This window comes from Hypanus sabinus, chromosome 1, assembly GCF_030144855.1.
Source record: "Hypanus sabinus isolate sHypSab1 chromosome 1, sHypSab1.hap1, whole genome shotgun sequence".
Taxonomy (NCBI): Eukaryota; Metazoa; Chordata; class Chondrichthyes; order Myliobatiformes; family Dasyatidae; genus Hypanus; species Hypanus sabinus.
Window position 1 is genome coordinate 573,530 of NC_082706.1, and position 21,607 is coordinate 595,136.

A 21,607-nucleotide genomic window follows, 5' to 3' on the forward strand; every position below is an offset into this window, starting at 1 on the left:
AGGCTAAAAGAAAGCATGACATTACTTCAGCAGAGAAGGTAAAGGAGTATCCTAAGTGATTCTATGGGTATGTTGAGAGCAAAAGGATTGCAAGGGACAAAATAGGTCCTGTGGAAGATCAGGGTGGTAATTGATGTGTGGAGACAAAACAGGCAGGGGAGATCTTAAACACATTATTTGCACCTGTATTTACTCAGGAGATGGACACAGAGTCTAGAGACAAAGTGGCAACTACTTTATGGACCCTGTACAGATTACAGAGGAGGAGGTGTTTGCTACCCTTAGGCAAATTAAGCAGGATAAATCCCCAGGGCCTGGCAAAGTATTCCCTTGAAGCCTATGGGAGGCAAGTGCAGAAATTGCTGGGCCTCTAGTAGAGATATATAAAACATCCTTAGTTACAGGAGAAGTACTAGAGGATTGGAGGGTAGCCAATGTTGTTCCACTGTTCGAAGAATTCTCTAAACATAAACAAGGAAAATACAGGCCAGTGAGTCTGACATTAGTTATGGGAAAGTATTGGAAGGTATTGTAAGGGACTGTATAGATAAGTATTTCAATAGACAAGGACTGATTAAGGATAGTGAGCATGGCTTTGTGTGTGGTAGGTCAAGTTTAACCAATCTTAGAGATTTGAGGAAGTTACCAGGAAAGTGGATGAAGGCAAGGCAGTGGATGCTGTCCTAATGCGCATGGGACTCTGGTCCAGAAGATTCAGTTGTCTGACATTCAGGATGAATTAAGTAAACTGGCGTAATTTCCACCACCTCCAATGTGATCCCACTACCAAGCACATCTTTCCCTCCCCACACTCTTTCTGTTTTCCGCAGGGATCGCTCCATAAGCGACTCCCTTATCCATTTATCCCCCCCATCCCTTCCGGCACTTGTCCTTGCAAGCGGAACAAGTGCTACACCTGCCCTTACACTTCCTCCCTCACCACTATTAAGGGCCCCAGACAGTCCTTCCAGGTGAGGCAACACTTCACCTGTGAGTCGGCTGGTGTGGTATACTGCGTCCGGTGCTCCTGGTGTGGCCTTTTATATATTGATGAGACCCGACACAGACTGGGAGACCGTTTTGCTGAACACCTACCCTCTGTCAGCCAGAGAAAGCAGGATCTCCCAGTTGCCACACATTTTAATTCCACGTCCCATTCCCATTCTGATATGTCTATCCATGGCTTCCTCTACTGAAGAGATGAAGCCAGACTCAGGTTGGAAGAACGCCTTATATACCGGCTAGGTAGCCTCCAACCTGATGGCATGAACATTGACTTCTCTAACTTCCATTAATGCCTCTCCCCTTCTTACCCCATCCCTGATATATTTAGTTTTTTTCCCTCTCTCTGCCCATCACTTTGCCTGTTCTCCATCCTCCTCTGGTGCTCCCCTCCCCCTTTCTTTCTCCCTAGGCCTCCCGTCCCATGATCCTTTCCCTTCTCTAGCTCTGTATCCCTTTTGCCAATCACCTGTCTGGCTCTCAGCTTCACCCCACTCCCTCCGGTCTTCTCCTATCATTTCGCATTTTCCCCTCCCCTTCCTACTTTCAAATCTCTTACTATCTTTCCTTTCAGTTAGTCCTGACGAAGGATCTTGGCCCGACACGTCAACAGCGCTTCTCCCCATAGATGCTGCCTGCTGCGTTCCACCAGCATCTCTGCCTGGAGGCCTGTTACTATGGTCTGCTGCAGGGATTGGTGCTGGATCCTTTGTTGTTTGTCATCTATATCTGCATCAGCCGGAAAAATGGGCTGAAAGATAGCAGACAAATGTGAGATTTTGCACTTCAGTAGGACCAATCGGGATAGGTAAGTGAACAGTAAGACAATGAGGAGTATGGTAGAACAAAGGGATCTGCTTATACAGGTATATAATTTGTTCAAAGTGGCCTCACAGTAGATGTGGTCATAAAGGAAGCATTTTGCACATTGGCCTTCATAAATCAATGTATTGAGTACAGAAAATGGAATGTTATGTTGAAATTACATAAGACACTGGTGAGGCCTTATTTGGAGCTTTGTATGCAGTTTTGTTCACCTACTTACAGGAAAGATGTTATCGAAGTTGCAAGAATGCAGAGAAAATTTACAAGGATGCTGCCGGGTCTGGAGGACCCAAGTTATAAAAAAAGGACTGAATAGGTTAGGGCTGTATTCTTCAGAACATAGAAGATTGAGAGGAGATTTTCAAGAGGTATACAAAATTATGAGTGGTATTGACAGGGTAAATGCAAGCAGGTATTTTCCCACTGAGGTCAGGTGGGACTACAACCTATGAGGTAATGGGTCATGAGAGTGTGGAATGAGTTGCTAGCCCGAATGGTGCATGAACCTCAATTTCAAAGTTTAAGAGCAGTTTGGATGGGTACATGAATAGTAGGGATATGAAGGGCTATGGGCTCAGTGCAGATCAATGTGAGCAAGAAATTTAAATGGTTTTGGCATGGGCTGGATGGACCAATGGGCCTGTTTCTGTGCTGTACTTTTCTATGAATCTTTAACATTTCAGTTCCTGATACTGGGTCAATCATCCCTCTGCTCAACATGTTGAGTTACTCCAGCAGTTTTTTTTTGCTTACATGCCTAAAAATAAGTTCAATTCAATTGTCAATCAACTGTATATATGAATATAGCCAAACAAAACATGCTTCCGCTGGGGCCAAGGTGCAAAAGCACAATACATACAGTCACACTCTGCACTCAGTACGTATAATTATGTCAGCAGAAAAACATAGTTACAAAATAACATCATAGCCCAGGTTCCTAAGTGCATTGATAATGCATGGATGTTGCCCTTGAGCCATGTTTCTGAAAGTACAGTAGTTCCTCATTGTCCAGATTGTCTCCCACTGACTGAACATTGGAAAGCAGCACCGACAGGTGGGATCAGTGCCCAACCCAGCATGAAATTCAATGGCACACCAGACAACCCTGAGGCATGAATAAGGGCTTACTTGGTGCCACAACTGAGGCCAGTAACTCTCCCGCCAACAGTCTCGCCAATGTACCAGTGAACTGACTTGCAAAATTCTACATTACCAATATCCAACAGGGTCTTGCGATCACAATAAAAATCTCTGCACCATCCACTGGAGTGCACACCACCTCCGGATGTCTACTTCCCTAGGTGGCTGAAGCAGGATGTAACACGGTCTGCACTAAGTCTAGCTCCGCTATATCCAGCATCTTGCTAGTGGGGTAGACATGCAGTACTTGGTATTTTTAAATATCCAGCAGTATCTTGTGATCGTAAAAAAGACGTAAAGGACAAACAACTACACCTTTAGCTGGACCCAGAAAGGCCACCAGCATCCTACGCAAGACTGGTACCATTCTTCCTTTAGTGAGGCTAAATACAGGGAGGGGGATGCCTACCCTCGTTTAAATCTTCCTTTTAATGGAGCTCAGTGAGACCCTCTCTCACTGCTCCCCCCTGTGGCACCTATCACCTTGTGTTTCTCTCTTCCCTCCCCCCACTTTTTAAATCTACTCCTCAGCTATTTTTTTCTAGTTCTGCTGAAGGATTCTGGCACAAACGTCGACTGTACTCTTTTCCTAGATGCTGTCTGGCCTGCTGAGTTCCTCCAGCATTTTGTGCGCGTTGCTCTAAATAAGTATTTTCCACATTAACACATTACAAAAGTATGTCATTGCTTTCAAATGTTACAGGGAATCCTGAAGTCAAGAAATCTGACATTTAAATGAGTTTTTGTACTAAAGTAGTACAGAACGAGTTCAGAATTAAAGGGAGATTTTGTATTAAATTAAAAGGACAATTTACCTTGAAAGGTCAGTATGATACAGCTGTGAATAAGCCAACAAGTTTACAAGCAGGTAATGGATGCAACACAAATGTAAGGAAGGACAAATGCAGACACAGACAGCAAAGAGTTAAATTGTATCACAGAGGCAAAATTCAAAAGGGTGAAGAATGTAGGACTGAAGGTGCTATATTTAAGTGCGCGTAGCATTCGAAATAAGGTGGATGAACTGGTGGCGCAATTAGAGATTGCTCGATATGACGTGGACATCAGAGTTGTGGCTGAAAGTAGGCCATAATCGGGAGCTTAACATCAAAGGATATACTTCGTATTGAAAGGACAGGCAAGAAGGCATAGGTGGTAGTGTCGGTTAGAAAGAGGTGACATAGGGTAAGAGAATGTTGAATCTTTGTGGGTGGAGTTAAGAAACTTAAAGGGTAAAAAAAACATTATGGGCATCATATATAGGCATCCAAACAGTAGCCAAGATGTGGGGTTGAGATTACAATTGGAGCTAGAAAAGGCATGCAAGAAGGGTAATGACACCATTGTACTGGGGACTTCAATATGCAAAGGGATTGAGAAAATCAGGTTGGTGTTGGATCACAAGACAGGGAATTTGATGAATGCCTATGAGAGGCATAGATAGGGTGGATAGTCAGTACCTGTTTCCCAGGGCACCAAAAGCAAACACCAGAGGGCATATGTACAAAATTAAGGGAAGAAAGTTTAGGGGAGACATCAGGGGTAAGTTGTGTTTTTTTTACACAGAGTGTCGTGAGTGCCTGGAGTGACTTGCCAGGGATGGTGGTGGAGGCTAAAACATTAGGGGTATTTAAGAGCCTCTTGGACAGGCACATGGATGAAAGAAAAATGGAGGGTTATGGGGTAGTGTGGGTTTAGTATGTTTTTAAGGATTATATGGGTTGACACAACATGGAGGGCTGAAGGGCCTGTACTGTGCTGTAGTATTCTATGGTTCTATGGCTTTTTAGAGCAGCTTGTGCTTCAGCCTACTCGGGGAAAGGCTATCTTAGATTGGGTGTTGTTAAGGAGACCCTTATTAGAGCTTAATGTAAATGAACCCTTAGGAGGCAGTGATCATAATATGATTGAATTCATACTGCAATTTGAGAGAGAGAAGCATAAGTCACATGTATCAGTGTTGCAATGGAATAAAGAAAATTACATAAGTATGAGGAAGGAGCTTGCCCAGGTGGATTGGAGGAGGATACTGGCACGGATGGCTGAAGTTTGTGGGAATAGTTCACAAGGTGTAGGATAAAAGGAGGAAGAAGTTCTCAAATGGCAGAGGTAGGCAACTGTCGCTGACAAGGGAAGTTATGGACTGCATTAAAAACCAAGGAAAGAGTATATTAGCTCGCAGAAGTGAATGGGAAATTGGATAATTGGGAAGCTTTTAAACTCCAACAAAAGGCAACTAAAAAAGCTACAAGAAGGAAAAGATGAAATATGAGGACAAACTAGCCAATAATATAAAGTAGGACACCAAAAGCTTTTTCAGTTATATAAAGAGTAAAAAAGAGGTGAGAGTTAATATTGGACCACTGGAAAAGATGCTGGTAAGGTTGAAATGAGGACAAAGAAATGGCAGAAGAACTCAGGATACTGAAAGACTAATGATAAAATAAGTCTCTGTATGATTTCTGTAAAGAGAAATCTTGGGGGTTCTTTGAGGATGTAGCAAGCACAGTGGACAAAGGAGAGGCAGTGGATGTCATTTACTTGGATTTTCATTTGATGAGGTGCCATATGAGGCTGCTTAACAAGATAAGTCCTATGGCATTACAGGAAAGGTACTGGCAAGGATAGAGGAATGGCTGACAGGCAGGAAGCAGTGAATGGTAGTAAAAGGACCTTTTCTAGTTGGCTGTCAGTGTCCAGTGGTGTTCTTCAGGGGTCAGTATTGGGACTGCTACTTTTCACCTTGTTTGTCAATGATCTGGATTATGGAATTGATAGCTTTGTGGCAAAGTTTGCTGATGATACTAAGATGTGGAGAGGTAAGTAGTGCTGAGGAAGTAATGCATTATGCAGAAGGATTAGAAGAATGGGCAAAAAAGTGGCGGAACAATAGTGCAGACAATTATCTAAATAGGGTGAAGGTTCAAACATCAGAGGTACAGAGGGACTTAGGAGTTCTCATACAAGACCCCTACAAGGCTAATTTATAGGTTGAGTCTGTGGTAAAGAAGGCAAATGTAATGTTGGCGTTTATTTCAAGGGGAATAAAATCTTAAAGGGGATAATACTGAGCCTTTATAAAGTACTAGTCAGGCTACACTTGAAGTGTCCTCAACAGTTTTGGGCCCTATATCTCAAAAAGGATGTGTTGTCATTGGAGATACATCAGAAGAGGTTCATGAGGATGTCTCTATGATTCCAGGAACGTACAACGCTCTGGTAAAGGTTTCACTGCTAACGTAATGGTCTTTCTGTAGAAGCAGTGTTTGGGTTATGGCTGGAGATGACGGGTGCTTTGGAATGTGAGCCGTCCAATCAAGGGAGTGGGTTTTTTTTTGTGTACCTAACACCAGTGTGAGCTGGAGTCTCTGTTCGGTGGGAGATGAAGAGAGAAGACACTGGAGAAAACCGGTCGTAGGATTTGACCTGGTGGGGCACCGTGATTTGATGGAGCAAAGTGCGGAGGTCTACGGAGGATCGGTGAAAATGACCTTTGGAAGAGTTGAGCTCCAACTTGTGCACGTACGACTATTTAATTATAATGAGTCCTTTTTGTTTCTTTCTTTCTTTTCTTTAATAACCCTTTAGTTAAGTTAATATTCATAAATGTAATTCCTTTAATCAAATGCAGAGTGCTGTTATTTCTTGGCACTGAGTTGTAACAGGGTAGCAAATTTGGGGTGGCAGGACCAGATTTCATAGACTTATGCAGTCCAAGGAAACCGGGGTTTCACATGAGAAGCATTTGGCAGCTTTGGGCCTGGACTCACTGGAATTTTGAAGAATGCAGAGGGAAGCTCATTGAAATCTACCGAATATTGAAAGGACATGATAAGATGGATGTGGAGAGGATGTTTCCTCTGGTGGGTGTATCCAGAACTAGAGGGCACAGCCTCAAAATTGAGGGGTGACCTTTTAGAACAGAGATAAGGCGGAACTTTTTAGCCAGAGAATAGTGAATCTGTGGAATGCTCTGCCACCCACTGCAGTGGAGGCCAAGACCATTGGTATACTTAAGGCAGAAGTTGATTGTTCTCTGATCAGTTAGGCCATCAGAGGATATAGCGAGAAGGCAGATGTATGAGGTTGAGTGCAGTCCGGGATTAGCCATGATGGAATGGTGGAGCAGACTCGATGGGCTTAATGGCCTAATTCTGCTCCTGGTCTCATGGCCAGAAAATTTAATGAAAAGCAAAAACAAAATGTCATTCTTTGAGAAATAGATTCTGTGGTAAATGATACAAACTGCTTCTCTCATTAAACCGATGCAATGTACTTTCAAGAGGAATATTGCCTGAAGAGCCATACTTAATCTACAACATTCTCCACCAGATTTTGGAATGGTGTATGTTACATACACCGTGGGAAACTTGTGACTATCTTATGACCATGATATAATTGAGTATCTGGTGAGCATGATGTAATGGTCTTGTGATGGTGGGGTGATGTAATTTCCTGCCAGTGTGAGGTCACATGATGTAATCTTCCTGCAAGTGAGAGGCCATGTGATGGGCTGTTTCAACAGGTATAAAACGGGAAAGCTTTGCTGTGACGCAGGTCAGTTTGTTGTTTAATTCGTCAATGACTCTGTTATGCTGCGTACAGTTGGCCCTCTTTATCCGCGAATTCCGCATGTGCAAATTGCGAAAACCCGGTTTTTCGCCTACTGCATGTCTGCTTGCCGCTCCCGATGGTGGTTCGAGACCCACGTGTGGGGGTTGCCACTCCCCCCCGGAAACGTCCATCGGGGGAGTGGAGCCCCCAGTCTGTGTGGCTTGCCTGGGTGTCCGGCCTTGCTGGCGCGATGAAGGTACCCTCACTGGTTGCTCAATGTCCAAGTGCGCCGGTTTGAGGCAGTCCACTGTAAAAGTCTCTTCCCGGCCACCCACATCCACGACACACATGGTTCCGTTGTGCTGGATCACCTTGAACAGTCCCTCGTACAGCCGCTGTAGAGGTGACCTGTGCATGCCCCTGCGAATAAAAACATACTCACAGTCTTGGAGGTTTTTAGTGGTGAAGGATGGCGTGGGACCATGCCTGGAGGTCGAGAACAGTGCCAGGGTCCCTACCTTGTCCCGCAGCCTCATTAGCACTGCTGCTGGAGTTTCTTCGGAACCTTGGGCCTCTGGTACGAACTCACCTGGGACCGTCAGGCGGGCGCCTTAGACCAATTCTGCCAAGGTGTCCAGGTCCTCCTTGGGGGCTGTGCGGATGCCCAGTTGGACACAGGGAAGGTCATCTGTCCAGTTGGGGCCACTGAGGCGCGCCATCCGAGCCGACTTGAGATGCCAGTGGAATCGCTCTACCAAACTGTTGGACTGGGGATGGTACGCTGTGGTCTAAATGCAGCTGGGTGCCCAGGAGCTGTGCTAGTGCTGTCCACAAGCCAAATGTGAACTGTGCCCCTCTGTCAGATGTGATGTCCATTGGGAGGCCGAACCTGGTGATCCAGTTTGCAATGAGTATCCTGGCGCAGGAGTTAGTGGAAGTGTCTGCGAACAGTATGGCTTCCAGCCATCTGGTGAACCTATCTACCATGGTAAAAATATACCTGTGCGCCCTGGGAGACTGGCAAGGGGCCAACGACATCCACGTGAATGTGTTGGAACCTCCTGTGCGCCGGTTGGAACTGCTGAAGGGGCGCCTTCATGTGCTGCTGGACTTTGGCGGTCTGGCAGTGTATGCAGGTCCTGGCCCAGTGTCCATCCTGTTTGCGCAAACCATGTCAGATGAATCTGTCCGCTATCAGTTTGATGGACGCCTAGATGGACGGGTGGGCCAGGTCTTGTAGCGTGTCGAACACCCGGTGCCTCCATGCTGCTGATACCACGGGTTGGGGTTTGCCGGTAGACATGTCACACAGGAGTTGATCTGCTGCCGGGCTGATGGAGACGTCCTCCAACTGGAGCCCCAAAATGGCAGTGTGGTAAGCCGGGATCTTGGTGTCCAACCGTTGTGCTTCTGCCAGTGCTGCGTAGTCTATTCCTGAGGACGATATGCCTACTGAGTGGAGGCAGGGGCGAGACAGTGTGTTGGCGACAACATTGTTCTTCCCTGCAATGTGGCGGATGTCTGTGGTGAATTCTGAAATAAAGGACAGGTGCCTCTGCTGCCAAGCCGACCATGGGTCCGATACCTTGGCCAGTGTGAAGGTGAGAGGCTTGTGGTCTGTATACACGGTGAAGTCTCTTCCCTCAAGGAAGTACCGGAAACGCCAGAGAGCCAGGTAGAGCACTAGCAACTTTCTGTTGAAAGCACTGTACTTCACCTCTGGTGGCCATAGGTGCTGGCTGAAGAAAGTGAGTGGTCTCCACTGGTCCTCGACGAGCTGCTCTAGGACTCCACTGACTGCCGTGTTGGAAGCGTCGACTGTGAGCGCTGTGGGTACATCGACTCTCGGGTGCACTAGGAGGGCTGCCTTTGCCAGCACCTCCTTGGCCTGTTCGAATGCCTCCGTGTACTACACGTCCCATGCCACTCTTTTGGCCTTGCCGGCCATCAGGCTGAACAAGGGTCTCATGATGCGTGCCACCGCTGGCACGAACTGATGATAAAAGTTGACCATCCCTACGAACTCCTGCAGGCCCTTGACCACGCTGGGCTTGGAGAACTGGCGGATGGCCTGGAGCTTCTCTGGTAGGGGAACTGCACCATGTCGGTTGAATCTGTGGCACAAGAAGTCAATTTGTGTCAGCCCAAACTGGCACTTTGCCAGATAGATTGCCAGTCCGTGGTCGCTCAGGCGTTGGGAGAGGTGGCGCAAATGTGCCACGTGCTCTTGGTGTGAACTGCTGGCCACTAGGACATCGTCCAAGTAAATGAAAACGAAATCCAGGCCACGTCCCACTGAGGCCAAGAGCCTTTGGAAAGTTTGGGCTGCATTCTTGAGACCAAAAGGCATCCTCAGGAATTTGAACAAGCCGAACAGGGTGATGAGGGCAGTCTTGGGCACATCGTCGGGGTGTACTGGGATCTGATGGTATCCCCTGACCAGGTCGATTTTCGAGCATACCTCCGTGCAGGTTGCCCGTGAAGTCCTAGATGTGGGGTACCGGGTATCTGTCAGCGGTTGTGGCGTTGTTGAGCCTTCTGTAGTCTCCACAGGGCTTCCATCCTCCTGCGGACTTGGGCACCATATGCAACGGGGATGCCCACGGGCTGTCTGAGTGGCATACAATTTCCATCTCTTCTATCTTACAGAACTCCTCCTTGGCGAGGTGGAGCTTGTCGGGTGCGCACCTGTGAGCTCGGGCATGCAGTGGCGGTCCTTGCATGGGGATGTGGTGCTGCACGCCATGCTTGGGGTTGGCCGTGAAGAACTGTGGGGTGACTATGGGGGCGAATTCTGCCAACATCCTGGCGAATCCGTTACCTGAGAGGGTCAAGAGATCCAGGTGGAGGGCTGGTAGCTTGGCTTCTCCGAGCTGTAAAATCTGGAACGTCTCAGCGTGGACTAAACACCGGCCTTTTAGGTCAACTAGGATGCAGTTGGCTCGTAGGAAATCTGCTCCAAGTAGTGGCTGTGACACCACTGCCAATGTGAAAGTAAAAGTGAAACGGCTGGACCCGAAATGCAGTGAGATAGTTCACGGGCCGTACGTCCGAATACTGGTGCCATTTGCAGCGGTGAGTTCGGGGCCTGGGACCGTGTTACGAATATCCATGTTCGAGGGGAGGAGTATGTCGACTTCGGCCCTGGTGTCTACCAGGAAGCGCCGCCCGTAGTGTCAGTCCCAGAGGTACAGGAGGCTGCCTTGGTGGCCAGCCATCGTAGCCATTAGCAACAGCTGGCCATAGCGTTTCCCAGAAAAGCACATGGTGGACGGCAACGGCATGCGCCTGAGCCCCACCTTTGATGATAGAAACTCCATTGTTCCGAACTTTCATCTTTTCCCCCCGTGGGTCTCGATGGCTTCAGTTGCGGGGCCTGGGCTTTGGATGCGCGATCGTGGCTAGGCCAATGGAGGCTGCTCCACGTTGATTGCTCTGCCAAAGGACGTCTGCTTTAGCCACGACATTGCGTGGGTCACTGAAATCGTCACTCGCAAGGAGGAGGCAAATGTCCTCTGGCATTTGCTCGAGGAACAACTGTTCAAATAAAAGGCATGTCTTATGGCCGTCCATGAGCGCCAGCATATCGTTCATGAGCTCGGATGGCGTGCGGTCACCCAGGCCATCCATGTGTAGGAGCTGCTCAGCCCATTTGCGGCGGGAGAGTCTGAAGGTACAGATCAGGAGCGCCTTAAGCTTAGTGTACCTGTCCTCCATTGGTGGCTGGCGTAGGAAGTTGATGATCCGGCCTGCCGTCTCCTGGTCGAGCGTGCTGACCACGTAGTAGTACCGCATGGCGTCAGCTGTAATGTCTCTGATATTGAACTGGGCCTCAGCCTGCTTGAACCAAACATGGGGCTGAGTGGCCCAGAAAGTCGGGAGCTTCAGAGAGACCGTGCTGTGCGAGTTGCTGGAACTCATGGCTGGTTGCTGAGTCGCCGGCTCCAGATGCCATTTGGAACATTGGGGTCACCAATGTAGTCACGCGCAATGTGCTACTAAAGAAACACACTGAGGCAGAGAGAGCTGAACTCAGAATGCCTTTACTGATTCAAAATCGTGCGCTTAAATCTCCCCTCCCATGAGCCCATGATCCGCGGGGGCGGACGTGACGTCAGACTGTCCCCAGGAGGTCCTCCCCAAGCGGGTAGTTCCAAACACGCTACCGCGTGTCTGCCCGCGAATCCCGATGGCAGTTTGAGTCCCACGTGTGCGGGCTGCCACAAAATCATATCATATGTCAATGATAATAAATCTGATTTTGACTTCAATGACAAGCAATGCTTTACAGTTTTTTGTCCATAAACAAGGGTTGGACCTTACCTTCAAAATGAATGAATGAATGAATGAATAAATAAATGAATAAATCAATCAATCAAAATTACCTCAGTTCTTTCAGGAGTTCAACACTTTGGTGAGTCATGAGATTGTTCAAAAGCCACTCAAGACATCTGTAATTAAAACAATTCAATAATTTAAAAAGCAGATATAGACTTTAGGCTCCAGCACCTTTATGCTTTGTAGTCTATTCTAATTACTAGAAACAACATAGAACATAGAAAGCTACAGCACATTACAGGCCCCTTGGCCCACAATGTTGTGGCCGCCATGTAACCTACTCTAGAATCTGCCTAGAATTTCCCTAGGGCATCACCCTCTATTTTTCTAAGCTCCATGTACCTATCTAAGAGGCTCTTAAAAGGCCCTATTGTATCCAGATTTCTACTGAGATCAACAATTTGTAAAAAGATTCAGATATCGACTCGGATCCTCTTGTTTAAAGACAGTCCAAGATTTGTCTTGTACCCGAGGTCTTGTGCCTGCGAACAGGCACTCACCATCAGGGAAATTTTGAGGGTCAACACTTCACAGTTTCTACTTGTCCTGATTAATTGTTCACTTTTATTACGAGCCAGCACATTTGAATCTTCACTTATGGTGGCATCTGTCAGTCTCGAGAGTTTCCAGGGCGCAGGCCTGGGCAGGGTTGTATGAGAGACCGGCAGTTGCCCAAGCTGCAGGCCTTCCCCTCTCCACGCCACCGATGTTGTCCAAGGGAAGGGCACTAGGGACCCATGCAGCTTGGCACCAGTGACGTCGCAGAGCAACGTGTTGTTAAGTGCCTTGCTCAAGGACACAAACACGCTGCCTCAACTGAGGCTTGAACCAGGGACCTTCAGGTTACTAGTCTGATGCCTTGCCCACTAGGCCGTGCGCCAACACACTGAATCCTCACTTATTTATCAGTTATCAGAAAGGGAGATGATTTCATTGAGGAATGAGATGAAGGAATTCTACTCCCAGAAGGTGGTAATTCTTTAGAATTCTCTTTCCTGGAAGGTTATGGAACCTCAGTGTAAGTTCTTTCAAAATAGCGATCCAAAAATCTCAGGAAACTGTGATGTGGGAAAACTGGAAGAAAATGGTGCTAAGGTGCCAGATCAACTTTGAACTCGATGAAAGGCAGAACAAACTTGAAGCACCAAATAATCTACGTAATTTTATGTCCTTATGAAATACAGGATAGATAGAGGGCCATCAAATTGCTATGCAAATACTTTGGAACAAAAATAAACCCACAGACTAATGATGGCAGGGAGAGTAAGGGAAAGGATGAAGGATGAATAGTAAGTGTGTCAGGAAATGTTTAGATTATGGGCATCAGATTATGAACTGAAAATTCGTAATTCAGAAATATTATCATGTTCCCTAAAAAGCCTTCATACAAATCTGAATTTCAAAACATTCATTGGAACCATGCTGCATTGTTCAGCATGATACAAAATCTGAAGTACATCTTCCGTGTTCAATCCAACACCTTGAACACAATGGAAGCAGTAAGTGCACTGAGCAAAGATAGGCCAAAGGATCAGCCAGTCATGAGCATATTCTTACTGCAAGAGAGGAAGCTGCTCAAAGTTCAAAGTAAATTTATTATCCAGGTACCTATTCATCACCACATACTACTCTGAGATTCATTTTGTTGCAAGTATTTACAGTAGAACAAAGAAATACAATAGATTTAGTGAAAGACTACACACAAGGACTGACAAACAACCAAGGTGCAAAGAATACAAACTGTACAAATACAGATTAAATCAATAATACTGAGAACACAAGTTGCAGAGTCCTTGAAAGTGACTCTGTAGGTTGTGGAACCAGTTCAGAGTTGAGGTGAATGAAGTTATCCTCAATGGTTCAGGAGCCTGATGGTTGCGGGGTAATAACTCAAATTAGAGGGAAGTCTGAAATCAGAGTAAGTCCATCCTCTGGCATTGACTTGAGAGCAAAATATACACAAGAGAGAAATAGGGAGAGAAACATGCTGTTGGAGCTCATGCTGACACAACTGAATGTATGAAGATAAGCAGAATCACTAGCTGATATGCCTTGCAAGCGGAACAAGTGCTACACCTGCCCCTACACTTCCTCCTTCACTACCTTTAAGGACCCTAATAGCCCTTCCAGGTGAGACAACACTTTACTTGTGAGCCTGTTGGGATCATCTACTGTATGCAGTGCTCCCTGTGTGGCCTCCTGTATGTCAGTGAGATCCAATGTAGATTAGGAGACTATGCTCCATCTACCAGAAAAAATGGGTTCGCCCAGAGGTCACCCGTTTTAATTCTACATCCCATTCCGATATGTCCCTCCATGGCCTCTACCGCCAGGATGAACCCACACTCAGGTTGGAGAAGCAGCACCTTATATTCCGTTTGGGTAGCCTCCAACCTGACGGCATGAACATCAATTTCTCAAACTTCCAGTAATTGCTACACCGCCTTCCTTCACCATTCCCTATTCCCATTTCCCTCTCTCAGCTCATCTCCTTACCTGCCCCTCACCTCCCTATAGTGCTCCTCCCTCTTTCCCTTTCTTCCATGGCGTTCTGTCCTCTCTCATCACATTCCCTTTTCCAGCCCTTTACCTTTTTTCACCAATCGACTTCCCAGCTCTTTACTTCACTCCTCCCCTTCTCCCAGTTTCACCTATCACCTACCATCTTGTATTTCTTCCTCCCCTCCCCCCACCTTCTTATGCTGAACTCATTATTTTTCCCTCCAGTCTTGATGAAGGGTCTCAGCCCAAAACGTCAACTGTTTACTCTTTTCCATAGATGCTGCCTGGCCTGGTGAGTTCCTCCAGCGTTTTGTGTGTGTTGTTGAGCTGATACTCTGACACAACCAAAAGACAGATTTCTCAACCATAATGTGGAAACAATGTGGCATAATTATACAGCAAATATCAGAATATTTTCTAGTACTCACTTCTGCATTACTGAATCCAAGCCATAAGTCTCAGCTGCTGCATAGAAGCCACAAACAGTTTTGGAGCTGATTGTTTCCTTCATAGTTTCACCACATTGTTGAATCAAACTGTCCTTCAGCAAACAAAAAGAGTAAAAGCAATGTGAGCACAGCAGCAGTAACATGTTTGGAGCTATAATACTGCAATGATTAAAATCACTCAACTCTAATTAACTTCGGAGGCAGCAGTTAGGGCAGTCAAGTGCTCCGTTTGCAGTATGTGGGAAGTCAGCGCGAGTACAATTGTCCCTTTTGACTACACCTGCAAAAGGTGCATCCAGCTACAGCTCCTGATAAACCAAATTAGGGAACTGGAGCTAGAACTGGATGAACTTCAGATCATTCGTGAGGCAGAGGCAGAAATAAACAGGAGTTACAGGGAGATAGTCACCTCTAAAAGTCAGGAGGCAGGTAGCTGGGTGACTATCAGGAGAGGGAAGGGGAATAGACAGAATGAGCAGAGCACCCCTGCAGCTGTTCCCATCAATAATAAGTATACCGTTTTGGATACTGTTCGTGGGGACAACCTACCAGGGACAAGTTGCAGTGGTTGTGTCTCTGGAACCGAGACTGGACCCTCAGCTCAGAAGGGAAGGAAAGAAGGAGGGAAAAGAGGAGAGCAGTAGTGATAAGGGATTCAATAGTAAAGGGGACAGATAAGAGGTTCTGTGGAAGAGTTCAAGAATCCCGGATGGACTGTTGCCTCCCTGGTGTCAGGGTCCACAATATCTCGGATCTAGTTCTCAGTATTCTCAAGAGGGAGGGTGAGCAGCCAGATGTTGTGATCCATGCAGGGACCAATGACATGGATAGGAAGAAGGAGGAGGTCCTGCAAAGAGAATTTGGGGAGTTAGGTGCAAAGTTGAAGGACAGGACCTCCAGAGTTGCAAGCTTAGTGCCACGTGCTAGTGAGGCTAGAAATAGGAAGATAATGCAGGTAAATACATGGCTAAGGAGTTGGTGCAGGAGGGAGGGCTTCATGTTTCTGGACAATTGGGCCTTGTTCCAGGTAAGGTGGGACCTGTTCCGATGGAACGGGTTGTACCTAAACTTGAGGGGGACGAACATCCTTGCGGGAAAGTTTGCTAGTGCTGCTCTGGGGGGGGATTTAAACTAGATTTGCAGGGGGAAGGGAACCAGAGTGTTGAAGCAGATAGTGAAGTGGAGGAGGATAAAGGTCATGCGAGAGCTGCAAGTGTAATGCATGGAGTAAAGCCAGATCTAACATATAAAGAGGCTTTGAGGAAAGAGAAGCAGAATAAAGGGTATAAAGGTAGTAAGATAGAAGGGCTAAAGTGCGTGTACTTCAATGCAAGAAGCATCAGGAACAAAGGTGATGAACTGAGAGCTTGGAAACATACATGGAATTATGATGTAGCGGCCATTACAGAGAGTTGGCTGGCACCAGGGCAGGAATGGATTCTCAATATTCCCGGATTTCAGTGCTTTATAAGGGATAGAAAATGGAAAAAAGGGGAGGAGGGGTGGCATTATTGGTCAGGGATACTATTACAGCTACAGAAATGGTGGGTAATGTAGCAGGATCCTCTTTTGAGTCAGTATGAGTAGAAATCAAGAACAGGAAGGGAGCAGTTACTCCATTGGCAGTATTCTATAGGCCCCCTACTAGCAGCAGAGATACCGAGGAGCAAATTAGGAGGCAGATTTTCAAAAGGTGCAAAAATAACAGGGTTGTTATCATGGGTGACTTTAACTTCCCTAATATTGATCAGTTAGTTCCTGGTTAGTTCCAATGGTTTAGACAGGGCAGAATTTGTTAAGTGTGTCCAGGACAGATTCCTGTCACAGTATGTTGACAGGCCAACTAGAGGGAATGCCAAACTAGATCTGGTATTAGGTAACGAACCGGCTCAGGTCCCAGATTTCTCAGTGAGTGAGCAGCTGGGAGAGAGTGACCACCGCTCCCTGGCCTTTAACATTATCATGGAAAAGGATAGAATCAGAAAGGACAAGAAAATTTTTAATTGGGGAAAAGCAAATAATGAGGCTATAAGGCCAGAACTTGCGGATGTGAATTGGGATGGGATGATGTTTTTGCAGAGAAATGTACTATGGACATTTGGTCGATGTTTGGGGATCTCTTGTAGGATGTTAAGGATAAATTTGTCCTGGTGAGGAAGATAAAGAATGGTAGGGTGAAGGAACCATGGGTGACAACTGAGGTGGAGAATCAAGTCAGATGGAAGAAGGCAGCATACGTGAAGTTTAGGAAGCAAGGATCAGATGAGTCTATTGAGGAATACAGGGTAGCAAGAAAGGAGCTTAAGAAGGGGCTGAGGAGAGCAAGAAGGGGACATGAGAAGGCCTTGGCGAGTAGGGTAAAGGAAAACCCCAAGGCATTCTTCAATCATGTGAAGAACAAAAGGATGACAGGAGTGAAGGTAGGATCGATTAGAGATAAAAGTGGGAAGATGTGCCCGGAGGCTGTGGAAGTGAGCGAGGTCCTCAATGAATACTTCTCTTTGGTATTCACCACTGAGAGGGAACTTGATGACGGTGAGGACAACATGAGTGAGGTTGATGTTCTGGAGCATGTTGATATTAAGGGAGAGGAGGTGTTGGAGTTGTTAAAAGACATTAGGACGGATAAGTCCCCGGGGTCTGATGGAATATTCCCCACGAGGTGAGGGAAGAGATTGCTGAGCCTCTGGCTAGGATCTTTTACGTCCTCGTTGTCCACGGGAATAGTACTGAAGGATTGGAGGGAGGCAATCCCCTTGTTCAAAAAAGTTAGTAAGGATAGTCTGGGTAATTATAGACCAGTGAGCCTTACGTCTGTGGTGGGAAAGCTGTTGGAAAAGATTCTTAGAGATAGGATCTATGGGCATTTAGAGAATCATGGTCTGATCAGGGATAGTCAGCATGGCTTTGTGAAGGGCAGATCATGTCTAACAAGCCTGATAGAGTTCTTTGAGGAGGTGACCAGGCATATACTGAGGGTAGTGCAGTGGATGTGATAAACATGGATTTTAGTAAGGCATTTGACAAGGTACCACACGGTAGGCTTATTCAGAAAGTCAGAAGGCATGGGATCCAGGGAGGTTTGGCAAAGCGGATTCAGAATTGGCTTGCCTGCAGAAAGCAGAGGATCATGGTGGACCGAGTACATTCAGATTGGAGGGTTGTGAATAATGGTGTCCCACAAGGATCGGTTCTGGGATATCTACCTTTTGTGATTTTTATTAACAACCTGAATGTGGGGGTAGAAGGGTGGGTTGGCAAGTTTGCAGGCGACACAAAGGTTGGTGGTGTTGTAGATAGTGTTGAGGATTGTTGAAGATTGCAGAGAGACATTGATAGGATGCAGAAGTGGGCTGAGAAATGGCAGATGGAATTCAACCTGGAGAAGTGTGAGTTTGTTCTACACTTTGGAAGGGCAAACTCCAAGGAAGAGTACAAAGTAAATGGCAGGATACTTGGTGGTGTGGAGGAGCAGAGGGATCTGTGGGTACATGTCCACAGATCCCTGAAAGTTGCCTCACAGGTAGATAAGGTTGTTAAGAAAGCTCATGAAGTGTTAGCTTTCATAAGTCGAGGGATAGAGTTTAAGAGTTGTGGGGTAATGATGCAGCTCTATAAAACTCTGGTTCGGCCACACTTGAAGTACTGTGTCCAGCTCTGGTCGCCTCACTATAGGAAGGATGTGGAAGCATTGGAAAGGGTACAGAGGAGATTTGCCCGGATGCTGCCTGGTTTATAGAGTATGGATTATGATCAGAGATTAAGGGAGCTAGGGCTTTACTCTCTGGAGAGGAGGAGGATGAGAGGAGACATGATAGAGGTATACAAGATATTAAGAGGAATAGATAGAGTGGACAGTCATTGCTCTTCCCCAAGACACCACTGCTCAATACAAGAGGACATGGTTTTAAGGTAAAGGGTGGAAAGTTCAAGGGGGATATTAGAGGAAGGTTTTTTACTCAGAGAGTGGTTGGTGCATGGAATGCACTGCCTGAGTCAGTGGTGGAGGCAGATACACTAGTGAAATTTAAGAGACTACTAGACAGGTATATGGAGGAATTTAAGGTGGAGGGTTATATGGGAGGCAGGGTTTAAGGATCAGCACATAGTGGGCCGAAGGGCCTGTACTGTGCTTTATTGTTTTATGTTCTATTCTCATAAGGCATGCTCCCCAATCCAGGCAAAATCCTTGTAAATCTCCTCTGCATTGTCTCTATAGTACCCACATCCTTCCTGCAATGAGGTGACCACACTGAACATAGTACTTCAAGTAGGGTCTAATTAAGGTCTTATATAGCTGTAGCATTACCTCATGGCTCTTGAACTCAATCCCATGATTCATGAAACCAACACACCATACGTCTTCTATGGACCGGACCCCAAGATCTCTCTGTTCCTCCATACTGCCAATACTTATTAATATTATATTCTGTCTTCAAATTTGATCTACCTAATGAACCACTTGACACTTAGCTGGGTTGAATTCCATCTGCCACTTCTCAGCCAGGTTTTGCATCCTACTGATGTCCCACTGTAACCTCTGATAACCCTCCAGACTATCCACAACACCCTCAACCTTGGTGTCATCAGCATACTTACGAACCCATCCTTCTACTTCCTCATCTAGGTCATTTATAAAAATCACTGAGAGGAGGTGTCTCAGAACAGATCCTTGTGGAACACCACTGTCCACTGATCCTGAAGGTTAACTTGCATGTTGAGACGGTGCTGAGGAAGGCAAATACCATTTTAGCATTCATTTCAAGAAGTCTAGAATACAAAAGGATGTGATGCTGAGACTTTATAAGGCACTGGTGAGGCCTCACCTTGAGAACTGTGAATAGTTTTGGGCCCCTCATCTGAGAAAAGATGTGCTGGCATTGGAGAGGGTTCAGAGGAGGTTGACAAGGATGATTCTAGGAATTAAAGGGCTATTATATAAGGAACATTTGATGGCTCTGGGTCTGTACTCCCTGGAATTCAGAAGGATGAGGGGGGGGGGGGATCTCACTGAAACTTTTCAAATGTTGAAAAGCCTAGACAGAGTAGATGGGGAAAGATTGTTTTCCAAGGTGGGAGAGTCTAGGACAAGAGAGCACAGTCTCAGGATAGAGGGGCGCCCTTTCAAAACTGATGTGGAGAAATTTCTTTAGCCAAAGGGTGGTGAATTTGTGGAATTTGTTGCCACATTCAGCTGTGGAGGCCAGGTCATTGGGTGTATTTAAGGCAGAGATTGATAGGTTCTTGATTGGACATGGCATCAAAGGTTATAGGGAGAAGGCGGCAAACTGGGGTTGAGGAGGAGATAGTAAAGAAGATCAGCCATGACTGAATGACGGAGCAGATTCTATGGGCCAAATGGCCTAATTCTGCTCCTACGTCTTATGGTCTTATGACCTCCATGCAGAATTCAAACCTTCTACAACCACCCTTTGCCTTCTGTGCAAAGCAAAGTCTCCTTGGATCCCATGCCTCCTTACTTTCAGACTGAGCCTTGCATGGGGAACCTTATCAAATGCCTTACTGAAATTCACTGCTCTACCTTCATCAATGTGTTTTGTTACATCCTCAAAGAATTCAATCAGGCTCGTAAGGCACGACCTGCCCTTGACAAAGCCATGTTGACTATCCCTAATCAGATTGTCTCTCCAAATGCTCATAAATATTGCCTCTCAGGACCTTCTTCAACAACTTTCTCACTACTGAAGTAAAACTCGCTGGTCTATAATTTCCTAGGTTATCTCTACACCCTTTCTTGAACAAGGGAACAACATTTGCAACCTTCTAATCCTCCAGTACTTCTCCCATCTCTTTTGATGATGCAAAGATCATCGCCAGAGGCTCAGCAATCTCCTCCCTTGCTTCCCATAGTAGCCTGAGGTACATCTCGTCCAATCCCAATGACTTATCTAACTTAATGCTTTTCAAAAGGTACAGCACATCCTCTTACTTACTGCCTGTATGCTCAAGCATTTCAGTCCAATGCAATTCATCCCCACAATTGCCAAGGTCCTTTTCCCTTGGGAATACTGAAGCAAAGTATTAAGTACCCCCACTACCTCCTCCAACTCCATGCACCCATTTCCACTATAGTACCTGATTATCCTATTCTCATATGGTTTATCCTCTTGCTATTCACATACTTATAGGATGCCTTGGGTTTTCCTTAATTCTGCTTGGCCCTTTCCAGCTCTCCTAATTTCATTCTTAAGCTCCTTCATGGCAACCTTATAATTTTCTAGAACTCTACCTGTACCTAGTTTCTTGAACCTTATGTAAGCTTTTCTTGTTAATTAGATTTTCCACAACCTTTGTACAACATGCTTTTACCCTACCGTCCTTTTCCTGCCTCAATGGAACATACCTATGCAGAACACCATGCAAATGTTCCCTGAATGTTTCTGTTGTGCATTTCCCTGAGAACATCTGCTCCTAAATTCCTGCCTGATAGCATTATATTTCCCCTACCCCATTAAATGTTTTCCCAAATTGCCTGCTCCTATCCCTCTCCAGCGCTATGGTAAAGGAAATAGAGTTGTGATAACTACCTCCAAAATGCTCTCCCACCAGGAGAACTGACACCTGACCAGGTTCATCTCCCAATAACAGATCAAGTACTGTACAGCCTCTCCTCTAGTTGGCTTATCTATATATTGCATCAGGAAACCTTCCTGAACATACCTAACAAACTCTACCCCATCTAAACCCCTTGCTCTAAGGAGATGCCAGTCAATATTAAGAAAATTAAAATCTCCCATCACAACATCCTTATTATTACTGCACTGCCTCCCTATCTG

The 21,607-nt window shown here is 46.1% G+C and overlaps 1 protein-coding gene and 1 long non-coding RNA gene across 3 annotated transcripts in view; one reads left to right on the forward strand and one right to left on the reverse strand.

The window, feature by feature from the left end:
- The window catches only part of LOC132387011 (uncharacterized), a 609,870-nt gene that overhangs the window by 545,352 nt on the left and 42,911 nt on the right, over positions 1–21,607 (forward strand). The gene's annotated exons all lie outside the window — the stretch shown is intronic.
- Positions 1–21,607, reverse strand: part of gmcl1 (germ cell-less, spermatogenesis associated) — a 262,908-nt gene that overhangs the window by 181,712 nt on the left and 59,589 nt on the right. For both annotated transcript variants that reach the window (XM_059959101.1, XM_059959056.1), the window contains 2 exons: positions 14,790–14,902; positions 11,907–11,972 (listed from right to left, as the gene is read on the reverse strand). In XM_059959101.1, coding sequence (XP_059815084.1) covers positions 11,907–11,972; positions 14,790–14,902 — 179 coding nt within the window. The remainder of the gene's footprint in view (positions 1–11,906; positions 11,973–14,789; positions 14,903–21,607) is intronic.